General features: G+C 46.3%; 2 protein-coding genes across 2 annotated transcripts in view; both read left to right on the top strand.

Moving 5' to 3' along the window:
* LOC107694576 (zinc finger protein 239) overlaps positions 1–2,920 on the top strand; it is a 4,282-nt gene extending 1,362 nt beyond the window's left edge. Inside the window, exon 3 of the mRNA XM_016494273.1 lies at positions 1,389–2,920. Coding sequence (XP_016349759.1) covers positions 1,389–2,266 — 878 coding nt within the window. The 3' untranslated portion in view covers positions 2,267–2,920. The remainder of the gene's footprint in view (positions 1–1,388) is intronic.
* Positions 2,921–3,308: 388 nt separating this feature from the next.
* Positions 3,309–13,059, top strand: part of marf1 (meiosis regulator and mRNA stability factor 1) — a 17,383-nt gene continuing 7,632 nt past the window's right edge. The window contains exons 1-14 of the mRNA XM_016494277.1: positions 3,309–3,593; positions 4,076–4,555; positions 4,734–4,869; positions 4,961–5,175; positions 5,286–5,403; positions 5,974–6,146; positions 6,451–6,888; positions 7,154–7,254; positions 11,606–11,719; positions 11,804–11,981; positions 12,077–12,255; positions 12,341–12,421; positions 12,495–12,728; positions 12,851–12,970. Of these exons, the coding sequence (XP_016349763.1) occupies positions 3,330–3,593; positions 4,076–4,555; positions 4,734–4,869; positions 4,961–5,175; positions 5,286–5,403; positions 5,974–6,146; positions 6,451–6,888; positions 7,154–7,254; positions 11,606–11,719; positions 11,804–11,981; positions 12,077–12,255; positions 12,341–12,421; positions 12,495–12,728; positions 12,851–12,970 (2,831 nt within the window). The 5' untranslated portion in view covers positions 3,309–3,329. The remainder of the gene's footprint in view (positions 3,594–4,075; positions 4,556–4,733; positions 4,870–4,960; positions 5,176–5,285; positions 5,404–5,973; positions 6,147–6,450; positions 6,889–7,153; positions 7,255–11,605; positions 11,720–11,803; positions 11,982–12,076; positions 12,256–12,340; positions 12,422–12,494; positions 12,729–12,850; positions 12,971–13,059) is intronic.

The raw sequence follows: 13,059 nt of genomic DNA, 5'->3' as shown, positions 1-13,059 counted from the left end.
TCACTCACTCACTCACTCACTCACTCACACACACACACACACTCTCTCTCTTTCTCACTCTCTCACTCACTCACACACACACACACTCTCTCTCTTTCTCACTCTCTCACTCACTCACACACACACACACTCTCTCTCTTTCTCACTCTCTCACTCACTCACACACACACACACTCTCTCTCTCACTCACTCACTCACACACTCTCTCTCTTTCTCACTCACTCACACACTCACACACACACACTAAACAAAATAATGTGTAATTTACTAGAGGCTGTGACAAAATATTAATTGCTGCATTTAAAAGTGTTTGATTAATTTGAATTAATTATGAAAAATGTGAATATATAATATATATTTAAAATATGTTAGATTTAATAAACCAATTTTTAATATTAAAATTGTGAAAAATGGGTTTGAATGAATGATTCGATCATGACACAAACATTATTTGAAGCACTAATTACTTTCAGAAGGTGATTTGTTCTATTTTGATCGCTATCATTGAGATCAATGTTTATATCCAAACTAAATTTAAAGAAAATGTTCCAGTAGGGCTTTTTCAAAGGTTTAATAGACGCAGGACGAATTGTTGTCATTTAGAGATGAGATTGCTGGTTAGAGATGAGATGAAAGTCAGTGAGGTCTACTGTTGATTGGGTGAACTGTCCCTTTAAATATATCTATAAAACGTGCTACTAATCTGCTTAAATCATCTCGCCCATTATTGTCCACCAGTGCATTTATTCAGCTACTCACTAATTGAGCAAACATTTTATCATCACTGATGCTGGTTAAAGGGTTAGTTCACCCAAAAATGCAAATTAGGCTGTGTTTTACTCACCCCCGAGGCATCCTAGGTGTATATGACTTTTGTGTGAACCGTGACAAATCGATGCGTTTTTGTAAGAAAAATATCCATATTCAAAACATAATAATCACTTTAATGTAGCTTGCGCTCAGTGTTGTACACAGAAGCAGCTCTGGGAGGATGACGTAACCCTGACTAACCAACTGACTAACTAACCCTAACCCTGTGCAGCGCAGCGCGGACCTCATACGTCATTCCCCCGGAACTGCTGCTTCAACTGCTTCAAGCACTGCAACACCGCTGACTGCAATGATAGAGCTTGGAATAGCCAGGACAATGTTTAATATAACTCCGACTGGATTCGTCTGAAAGAAGAAAGTCATATACACCTACGATGCCTCGGGGGTGAGTAAAACACAGCCTAGTTTTCATTTTTGGGTGAACTAACCCTTTAACATGGGAATGAATATGATATTTTGACACTGAAATGTCTTTTATGTGTTTCTAACATGCGTGTCTAAAACTGGAAGGGACTGCGGTTAATTGTGTGTGTACTCATCTCGTTCTCTCCTGACAGCTCAGCACCTGCAGCAGCAGACCGGAGAGTGTCTCACGGCTTGTTGCAGCGGATCGAACCCTAAAAGCCTGTCTCTCTCAGATCCGGCCCAGACCCACAGTCGTCCCTCGGCGGACCGGCCGTACCACTGCCAGGACTGCGGCAAGTACTTCCGGATCAACGACATCAAGCGGCACCAGCGCATCCACAGCGGAGAGCGGCCCTTCCCCTGCTTCCAGTGCGGCAAGAACTTCCCCACGTCTGGGGACCTGAAGAGACACGAGCGCATCCACACGGGCGAGCGGCCCTACCACTGCCTGCAGTGCGGCAAGAACTTCTCCGACTCGGGCCACCTCAAGCAGCACGAGAGGATGCACACGGGCGAGCGGCCCTACCAGTGTCCGCAGTGCTCCAAGTGCTTCTACCGCTCCGGAGACCTCAAGCGGCACCAGCGGATCCACAGCGGCGAGCGGCCCTACCACTGCAACCAGTGCGACAAGACCTTCTCCGACTCCGGACACCTGCGGGGCCACCAGCGCATCCACACCGGAGAGCGGCCCCACCGCTGCACGCTCTGCGAGAAGAGCTTCTTCAGATCGGGCGACCTGAAGCGGCACCACAGAACGCACACGGGCGAGCGGCCCTACCAGTGCTTCCAGTGCGGGAAGAGCTTCTCCGAGTCGGGACACCTGAAGGAGCACCGGAGGATCCACACCGGAGAGAAGCCCTACCACTGCAACCAGTGCGACAAGAGCTTCTCCCGGCTGGAGCGGCTCAAGGGCCACCAGAGCATCCACACGGGCGAGAGGCCCTTCCACTGCACGCAGTGCGGCAAGAACTTCTTCCGCTCGGGAGAACTGAAGCGGCACCAGAGGATCCACAGCGGCGAGCCAGCGTGAGGTTTGGCCTTCGCTCGAGATGACGTGATGGCCTTCCTGTATGAACGCATGCGAGCGGCAGACGGTTGACCTTACTGAACCTGTAAGACTATAGAGGACAGCTGATCACTGACTTTCTCTTTATCTCCTGTTAGAATTCAGCATATGCTGTGCGTTGGTATAAATGTGTGCACCTGTTGTATGAAGCGCTACCTCTGCACGCTCCAAAGCTCCAGCTGTCGCTCTGATTTCACCGACTGACTGATGGTCACGGGCTTCCTTCATCTCACTCTGTATGTTCAGAAATATATAGTACAGTGACTCATTAGAACTAAATTGTACAGGAGGATATTATTAGTGTGTATGCTCACATTCCCTGTATTTAAGGCATCCTTCTCAAACTGTCTTTTTTGTTGTTTTTAAATATAAACCTGAACTGTTTTACTGTCAACATGATTTGACGCCACTGAAGTGTTTCTGAATCCTCGTTTCGATGTGAGCGTTTGGTTTGTCTCTCGATGGTGGCTGTGTTTTACTAGCTGCTGGAAATCATGTATGTGAAACACCAAATAACACGGTAATGTTTAACCGTAACACTCACCTGTCATGAAAAGTTATAAAGTATAGATGTGCTGTAATTCAGCAGCTGTTTGTGATCAGTTTTTGAGCACCAGATGATTAATATAGTAAACTGAGCTCATAAATCACATTAGATTTACCTTTTTAAAATGAGCTCTTTACATTTATTATTGCTTTGAATTGTCTTCTATTTTTACCTTATATATGTGTGTGTATTTAACCATCTGTAGCTTGTGTGTTCAGTTTAGAAGGCTTTAATGTCATCACAAAGGCTTTTTACAGTAATGTGGAGGATTGAACTATAATTGTTTGGGTTCTTCATGTGCATTAATGTTTTCTTCGTGTGTGTGTGTCATCATCCTTAATAAACACTTCACCTCTAATTACAGCCGCACACATGAACATTCAGTTTATTGGCCTTCTGTGACATTTGACGTTTCCACTATAGTCTGCCTCATTAGATCATTAAACAATCATGTGAGATGAATCGAGTAAGAATTGGTTAATGCTGAACGGAACAGTTTTGCACGTCACACGACATATATTCCTATCTGTCACAGTAAATTACTCGCCTCGATCAAAATGTGAGAACGAAACATTTTTAGACACATTTTGTTTTAATATACAGGAAAAAAAATCGCTGCAAACCATTTCCGCTCTGGTGGAAACGATGCTCATTTTACGACAGCCGCGTTGGTTTACGGCACAGATCTGTCGGAAGTCTGGTAACCAGGGAGACGCCTGGAGGTACTGCGGCCGCCGCGAGAAGGTGAGCTGCGTTTAATTCAAAATTTCTCATTAAATGCATTTAAATTGTCAGTTTTATTCGTTACAAATGAGTATCTCGTGTCTGATAATGTTTCCACGAAACCGTAAACAGCGACTGACGGGCAGCGCGCGGAACACGGCAGACGCGCGAACAAAAACAAACACTGACAGAAAAACTGGAGAAAACAGCAGCGTGTGAACGAATCCAATCATAGGAGTCTCATGTGAGCGTCATTAGCTTTAATTTGACTGATTGGCGGCCCGTTGCGTGTGTTTCCGTCATTTGAACGGCTTAGCTGGTGTTCTTCTAACTTAGTCCGTTTGCGCCGATCGGAGGTCAGAGCTCCTGAGGGTTTAGACCTGCTGCTGTGTTGGTGTTGGTGCAGCGCGAAAGTGATTTACGAGCACATTTCTGTCCCATTGTGGTGTTTCATGTCTCATGGAGCGTGTTCTCAAGGCCTCTGTGTTTCTGTGTTTCTCCAGAGCGACTCCATGGAGGTCCGTAAGCCGGTCCTGGAGCTGAAGGACGTCCCTCCTCCTCCTCCTCCTCCTCCTCCTCCTCCTCTCCACAGCACCGGCTCTCAGCCAGGCAGCCTCAGCGTAAGCGTGTGTTCCCGCTGCGAGGCCAGCATACACCTGCAGCAGAGTTTTAGTGAGGCCGGTGGAGGCTTTCCTCTGTGTCTCTCTCAGACAAACACCCGCACCCCCCCTCACCCCTCGTCTGTGGCTCAGAGTGGCTCCGGAGCGAGCTGCTGCGCCAGTCTGAGGCCGCTGCACGCCTGCGCTCTGTGTAAGCCGGCCCCGCCGGGCGTCTGTCACTGCCGCAGAGTGCAGCAGCACCCTTTCCCTCACGGTGACCCGTCCTCACCCTCTCACCTCTGCTCTAACCCTCTGCACCTGAGTGTCGGGCGCACGCCGCCGTGCCTGAAGGGCGTTCACTGTTTGCAGGAGTGCTGGAGAAAGGTTGGTGGATCGCACCGCTGCTCAAGTTGTCTTGTGTTTTTGGGAGCACATCCTTCATTCCTCAGTAAAGCACGGCCTCGACTGACAGAGGGCGAGGCAGAAATGTGGTAAAACTCTGTGGTAGGGCTCTGGCGTGGATTCTGCAGTGAAAGCTAACATCAGTCTCTTCTGCTTTCAGAGTTTACATGTTGACTCGGAGAAGGTTTGGCCGAACATTCCCCCTCCTGTCCCTGTGTGCAACGGCTGCGGCGTGACGGGCGCATCGTCCGACGGTCTGCTGGGCGTCCATCTCAGCAAAACCACACAGAAATACGGTCCGTACACACATGTTGACTAGCGAGCTGTAAGTCGTGCCTGTGGTGTGTTTTCTGCAGGAATTGGACGAGTGCCGCTTTGTGTCTGCAGGTCCTCCGGAGACTGGCACGCAGGAGACGCTGCCGCCCATCGGGGTGTTCTGGGACATCGAGAACTGTGCGGTTCCCAGCGGCCGCTCGGCGGCGACCGTGGTGCAGAGGCTCCGAGAGCGCTTCTTCCAGGGACACCGCGAAGCCGAGTTCATCTGCGTGTGTGACATCAACAAAGAGAACAAAGCCGTTATTCAGGAGCTCAACAACTGCCAGGTGCGCGCCAGCGTTACGTTCGTGTCACTGCCACGTGATTGATGCTCCACGTGCTTCTGTCTCTTCAGGAGAGAGCGTGTTTCTTCATGGCTTGCTCTGTTCCCGCTCAGGTGACCGTCGCCCACATTAACGCCACCGCCAAAAATGCAGCAGATGACAAACTGCGTCAGAGCCTCCGGCGATTCGCAGAAACACACGCCGCTCCTGCCACAGTCATCGTTGTTTCATGTACGTGTCTGCAAACTTAAAACTCTGGGCTCAAAATATTCGATGGGCTTAAATGACAAATCAGATTGTCCTTTGTCCTCTTTGGATGAAAGTGCTTGATATAATGGATCAAATAAATCAGCTCAACTTCCTCCAGCAAAACTAAACATTTATTGAAACTAAACTGCAGAAGGTTCTTCTTCTGAACTTCTGATGTCACACAGATGAGCGTCCTCATTCAGACGGCATCAGAAACGTGATCCGTTCAGTAACGGTGAGGGCATGAGGAGGAAGCGGGACAGACACTTATTCCTGAACAGCAGAAGAACTTACATCATATGTGGAAAAGTGTGAAAGCTTAAGCTGCTCCTGTCAAAACTAGACTGAACCGACAGCAAACACACAGTGATAAACTGGTTTCACATAGACTAGACACAACAGCAGCAGTGGCCCATCTATCTAATACGGGTTAGAGACAATATTATGACTGATTCAAACACAGACTAGTTACAAAACTGTAAGCTGGCCTCATGTAAAAAACGAAACTGAATCCACACGTTCTAATGGCAGCGTTCTCTGTCCTTCACGCAGCGGACGTGAACTTCGCCAGTGAGCTGAGTGACCTGCGGCATCGCCACAGGTTCCAGGTGATTCTGGTCCACAAGAGCCAGGCCTCGTCTGCCCTGCTGCAGCATGCGCACCTGCGCGCCGCTTTCGAGGAGTTCGTCTCGGACCTGCCTCCCGGGATGGTCGTCAAATCTCAGGTCAGCCGCCACACCTCACTCCCTCTGTTCCTGACTGCTTTTCCTACATGTGAACACTGATTTGATGAATGCAGAGAACAGCTGGCTGGTTTTTCTGTTTGGAGACAGAACAGTGTGTTTGGACGCCGCTGTTGTAATCATGTGATCGTAAAGCCGTTCACTGTCTGACTCCACGCTCTGAGATTTTAATGGAGTTCATAGAGAGTAAAAACCCGTCATTTAAAGCTGTCAGTGGCGGGCTAGACGCTGAACTCCAGCACCATCTCAGATCTCCCAGAGTGCTGTTTGTGTGTCTGCTCCTCAGCCCAGTTTCAGCCTTCTGTTTGTGCACCACCTCCCCACGCACCGCGACGCCAAAGCGGTGGCCAACCGGCTGCAGCGGCTCTCCACTAACTGTGGAGGGAAGGTGTTGGGCGTGTCGGGCGGCTGCGGCGTGCTGCGGTTCTCCAGCGCCGAGGCAGCAGAGCGCGCCCGCAAGCGCATGGAGAACGAAGACGTGCTGGGCCACCGCATCATGCTGTCCTTCTCTCCCGACGGCCCAGAGGAGGAAGAGGAGCGCCGGCTTCCTGCCGCCTCCTCCTCTTCGGTCTTCCTGCCCGTGGAGAAGCCGCGCTCGCCCCGTCGCCTGCGGCGGGCGTCTCACTCGTGCCAGGGCAGAAGCCACGCCCCCGAGCGCCCATATAGCCCCAGGAGAGCAGGCCACGCCTCCTCGTGCAGCCCTGTGATGAAACCCCTCCCCCAGGTCAGCTGTGTACCCGCCTCTGCCCGCCTCCTCCCATCATCCTCCAATCGCACGCTTGCTCTTCTCATGCCGTTCTCATTGTGCTGCCGCTTGCCCCTGCTTGCTGCCGTCGTCCCGCTGCTGTCTGTGGCGTGTGCTGCTGCTGAGACTCATCTTCCTGTCTTCGTCTGTCCTCCCCGTCACATTCCTGTCTCTCGCCTCATTGGGAATCGGCCGTGTGCTCGTGTGTGTGTTGAAGTTAGCACTGTGTGTGTGTTTGCTGCAGGCTGTGAGTGCTGTGACCCGACCTGTGACTGCCTCTCCCCAGAGTCTCACCGTCCCGTCTGCAGCCGTTAAACTGGCAGAGCCGCCGCAGCGCAGCCGCAGGTAATCAAACACACACATGCTCATATGAACACCAATGATGGAGACAGACAAAGCTGTTCCCACTTTATAAGGCAAAAATTCAAGCGATCAAAATGAAGTACAAAACCTGGTTTAGCCTACATAATAAATCATAGTTTGGCATCCAAATACGTCACAAATATGGAAACATTTGGATTCGTGCCGAATGAGAGAGCTTCGTGAGCCCAACAGCGGTTTTTGTTTCAGTTTTGCTTTAAATTATTTAGTTTTGGCTTGTCATTTATAGCTTCTGTTCTGAGTACCATTATTATTAAATTGTGAGGGAGCTAAAATAACATATAGCCTAACTATGTTTATATTGTTTATAATGTTTGTAAACATTTTGCTTTGTTTAGGCTACCGGTATTTCTGAATGTAATAAAATGCGACTTGTAGCTAAGTGACCTCGCTCTCTCTCTCAATTTTCAATTCAATTAAGTTAAGCTTTATTAGCATGACTGTGTAACACAATGTTGCCAAAGCATTAGCATATATAACAACAACATAATAAATAAAATCCATCTAAATAAATGAAAAGATTTTCATTCAAAAAAAATGTTGTCTCTTAGAAATGCACATTTGACAGTTGCTTGAGTTAGGATGCAGATATACATTTATTGTAATTATCAAAAACCGTAACATCTGTAAAAATTAACAACCTAATTTTTATATATTGAAATTTAATTATTCTGATTTATATTTTATTAATTAACCATTGGTCTTCCATAATTGCAGACATTTAGATCATGACACCCACAGTCAAAACCACACATATAGCACCTCAATACCATGGTAAAAATGTATATATGTTTCTAGATATTTGTATGAAAAACAGTAGTCTAAATACAGTTTCTGCTGTTTGTCAGCGCAGTTTCATCTTTAGTTTAAATCACGAATCGTTTGTGTTCTTCGCTGAACTCAGGCGCTTCACTCTGGATCTCACAGCTCTGTTTAGTGTCGTGTGACTGAGACTCATCAGCGAGTAACACATCTGCTCTAGTGAGCTCGCACTGCGCTGCTGTCTGAACTCTGAGCCGAGTGGATAAATGCTCCGTGTGCCGCCGATCAAATGAGTTTCATTTCACTTTTGGAGCGTAAACATTATATCAAACATTTATTGAACTCTTGTTATCGTTTTACTGAGTAAAATTATATCTCGATAATTATCGTTTTATTGCCCAGCCCTATGTACAGACGTACACACGTGTACACACACTCACACGTACACACACACTCACTCACACACACAGACGTGCGCACACACACGTGTACACACACGCACACACACGTGTGTACACGCGCGCGCACACACACACACACATCACAGGTAGTGTCCATGTGTTCCCATGATTGTGCTTCTGATATAATAATAAGCAGCATTATGAATATCTTGTTTTTAATTTGTTTTTTGTGTGTTTTAATGTTTTTGTTTTTGCAGCTACAGTTCATCCAAACTTTGATTCAGCAGTTAGTGTGTGTTAGCACTGCTGTCGAGGGTTTTGATTTTATTTATTTGCAAAGCAATCTTGAGATCCTAAAAGGAACTACATAAGAGTATTACTGTTATTATTATTATTATTATTACTTGGTGTCAATCGATAAAAAAAAAGTAACAAATTAATCACACTTTTTTTTTTTTAATACACACACACACATCACAGGTAGTGTCCATGTGTTCCCATGATTGTGCTTCTGATATAATAATAAGCAGCATTATGAATATCTTGTTTTTAATTTGTTTTTTGTGTGTTTTAATGTTTTTGTTTTTGCAGCTACAGTTCATCCAAACTTTGATTCAGCAGTTAGTGTGTGTTAGCACTGCTGTCGAGGGTTTTGATTTTATTTATTTGCAAAGCAATCTTGAGATCCTAAAAGGAACTACATAAGAGTATTACTGTTATTATTATTATTATTATTACTTGGTGTCAATCGATAAAAAAAAAGTAACAAAATAACCCCCCTTTTTTTTTTTTTTTTTTTTTAATCACGATTAATCCCACCTAACGTTAAAGTTTTATGTTGTAGTAATTTCACATTCAATTTTCAGATTAATGTAGAAACAACATAAAGACAGTATATTTTTAATATTTGTTTAATGGCATCTTTTTTTATGACTGAAGGTGAGTATCACTGATACCAATACTACTGATGTCTCTAGGAAATAGTTTTCCCCCCTAATATTTAACCATTGACGATATCCATTCAACATTAAAGTATAATTGAGAGCTATAAATTTAAGCATTTATTAGACTTTAAAAAACAATTTCTAATTTAAGTGAACTTAAAACAATCTTCACATAAACCCATTATAATAAATGTCATATTTAGCTACCTGTGCCCTTCAGCATGTAGGAAATATACAGAAATTGAATAAAGTTATCAAATTCTAAATTAAATAAACATTAATCCTCAAATCTACAAAAAGTGATTGATTTGCCCTTTGTCTTTTGTTCTTTGATGAACAGACATCACAGCAGCTGGTTATGAGGTGATTTTTGGCTGCTTTAAAGGGGTGGTTGACTATTTATTTATTTTTTTTCTAGGCTGGATTGTGTTTATGGGGTGCAGTCTAACATGTTAATGCTTAATTTTTCACATAATTTACCTTTATTCCACACCACCTCTAGTGCGCATCTAATCGTCCCGCCCCTCACCTCAGCGGCATGTGCTCTGGTTGTATTGTAAACAAAGGCGTCGTTAATATCGCTTATCAGTTTGATCCCGATTGAGAAGCAGAGGATATTATTGAAGAGGATCGTGCAGAACCTGTGCAAGCATGGATTTAATGGTAGGCCTATGTTTTTTGTTTGTTTTTGTCTCGTACTTTTAGATACGCTGTTACTTGTGAGTGCTACTGCTTCTGTTAGCTTTTAATATACGGTTTTATCCTGCTCTTCTCTAAAGCAGGGCAGCATGGCCCCGCCCCCTTTGCTGCCTTTTCCCGGGGGCGGGGTTTATCTGGGTTTGTGATGTCACAAACCCAGGAAGTAACTCGTTGTGGTCCCTACCAGCCGTTTTTGTAGACTGACACGCATCATAGTTTCTCATAACTCTTTACCTTTTCTGACTCATTGCAGCTCTTAAAGGTGCACTAAGCGTTTTTGCCAAACATTGTTGATATTTGAAAGCACCAAAACAAACACGCACATACCCCAACAGGACCTCACCCCTATCTTGATAACTCCACCCCACACGTACATACTCAACCCTGGCAGCGACGAGGGCGGAGTCTGCTATGCTTGCAGCCACAGCATATTCAAGCAAAAGCCACCACAGATTAGTTGTGTGAAACAAAAAATCAACGTAATTCACCTATCAAGAAGAAACAAAGCAACCTCTGCATCCGATTCCCTTCCGCTCCTTGAGTTTCTCCACCGCTGGAAAGCTGCTCCAATATTTACTTGGGTCCCACCTCTTGCCTGATCGTAACCCTTCTTTTTAATGTTTTCCTCTTAATTTTATAATTTTTTTTTTTGTCTGCCATCTCTCGCTCTCTATAGACGATCTGCTAATATCCGTCCTGTCTAGTAATGATTGGGAGAAGAGTGCTCGGTGAGTGCGAGCACTCTCTTCTCCTGATCATTACTAGACACGCCCCTTACTGCTGATTGGCTGTGAGTGTTTGGGACTTGGCTACCTTTAGTGCACCTTTAAAGTCTCTATAATGAGCTGTTGCGTTGAATCGGGTGTGTTAGATGAGGGAGACAGTGCTGGGCTGCTCCAGGACAGTTTTGAAAACCACTGCATTTCAGAGACATGTTCTTAAATGTGACTAGTGTAACAAATACTAACATACATGCACAGTTTTAAGGCAGCTTTAATCACCTTTTTGGTGACTTTGACTAAACTGATGACATAACTGTGACATTGCATACTCGTCGTTTCATTTGCGCTTTAATATGAAATGATACAGGCTACAGCGCATGCTGCATTTGTGCATGCAATTGAACGAGCACAGTATAACGGCTGACAGGACAGAAAAAATGGTTTCTACTGACATATGGCCTGGCGACATCTCATCTGAGCGCAGTTCACTGTTGTTCTACTGAAGCTCCTCGTCAAATGCGCGTCTGAAAGTCTCCCATTTGATGTGGTTGTAAAGATGTTCTGCTTCTAAATGCAGTACTTCTCAAGAAATAAAGAGAAGCAGCAGTGAGTGGGGTGGCCAACCCTAGCTCCGTCCCTGCGTTAAATATTTAGCGCGTTAAACTGAAAAAATGAATCACCTGTGTTAACGCACTAATAACTTTGACAGCACTGTTATTATATGAGCTCTGAGATTGTGAAGAGTTTGTAATTGGATGCTGACTTTTTTTTTTGTGTGTGTGTGAAGGCATGACTCTCCTGGCCAGCCGTTTCAGGTCAGCACTCCTTCAGCGTTCAGTAAACTAAGTTTGCAGCGGAACTTCAGTCCCATGATGCTCTCTCAGAGCTCATGGTCATCACGGTAAGTAAATCGCATGATCGTCAAACGCTTTATAAATCTCTCTTGCATTCTCGTCACGTGTGGGTCGGTCTCTGCTCTCTTCAGGAGTGCGTCCCCCTGCCTGTCGAACCGCTCATCTCCTCTGAGCGCTCCGTCCCCCAGCATCTGCGCAGACGAGCCCTTCTCTGACGGAGTGGACGTTCAGGTCACTAATCTGGACTACAGGATGTCACGCAAGGACCTGCAGCAAATACTGCGAGACGTGTTTGCTAAACATGGCAGAGTGAGTCGCATTTCAAAAATTCAAAACCTGAGCTCATTGAAAGAGAGCTTCATTACTGTGTGTGTGTGTGTGTGTGTGTGTGTGTGTGTGTGCAGGTGAAGAGTGTGGATCTGAGTCCTCACACTGACTATCAGCTGAAGGCGCGGGTGCACATGAGTTCGCTCCAGCAGGCCATTGGTGCCGTCAGTCTGCTGCATCGCTATAAAATCGGCAGCAAGAGGATTCACGTGTCTCTCGTCACCGGAGCCAGTAACAAATCTCTCACCTGCCTCAGGTATCACACACACGCTCTGCTTCTCCTTCCTGTCTTCTGTGATCGGTCTCTTCCTGTTGTAGATGTGACTGTGTTTGTTCCTCAGCTCTGAGATCATCAGCATCCTGCAGGACGCTCCGGCCAACTGCCTGCCTCTCTACAAGTTCACAGAGACGTATGAGAGGAAGTGAGTGACTCGCTCAGATGCTTGCACGCTCCCATGTGTTTGACTCGACTCCTGACCGCTGTGTGTGCTACAGGTTCGGTCGTAATCTGGTGGTCAGTGATCTGTACCGGCTGCCGGAGGTGGTGTGTGTGCGCGAGCAGGGCGGCGGGCGGCTTGTGTGTCTGCTGTCCAGCACTCAGGCCCGGCAGAGCCCGCTAGGATCGGCACACTCTCACGACAGCTCCAACACCGCCAGTCCGGTTCTGTTCGAGGAGCTGGAGTACCACGAGCCCGTCTGCAGACGACACTGCACTCAGCAGGACTTCAGGTCAATCTGGGCACGCGTATATTCAAGTTGCACATTTTGGAATGAGTAATTTTTTTCTGTTTAGTTTCAGTAAAAGCTGGAGATGAAGGTCTGAGCTTATGATGTTTCTCTTCTGGTTTCAGTGAATCTGATTTTGATCCGGATTCTTACATGATCCCGTTTGTTCTGGTGTCTCTGAAAGTTCTGGCTGCTCATGTCCACAGTTTACTGCAGAGTCACGAGGGAACGGTACCGCTGCTCAGGTAACACTCTCACTCTCTCACACACACACACTCTAACTCTCTCTCACACACACACACACACACACACACTCTCACTCTCACTCACACAC

This window comes from Sinocyclocheilus anshuiensis, unplaced genomic scaffold, assembly GCF_001515605.1.
Source record: "Sinocyclocheilus anshuiensis isolate Anshui unplaced genomic scaffold, SAMN03320099.WGS_v1.1 scaffold2668, whole genome shotgun sequence".
In the NCBI taxonomy this organism is placed as follows: Eukaryota; Metazoa; Chordata; class Actinopteri; order Cypriniformes; family Cyprinidae; genus Sinocyclocheilus; species Sinocyclocheilus anshuiensis.
This window is presented reverse-complemented; position numbering and strand designations above follow the sequence as displayed.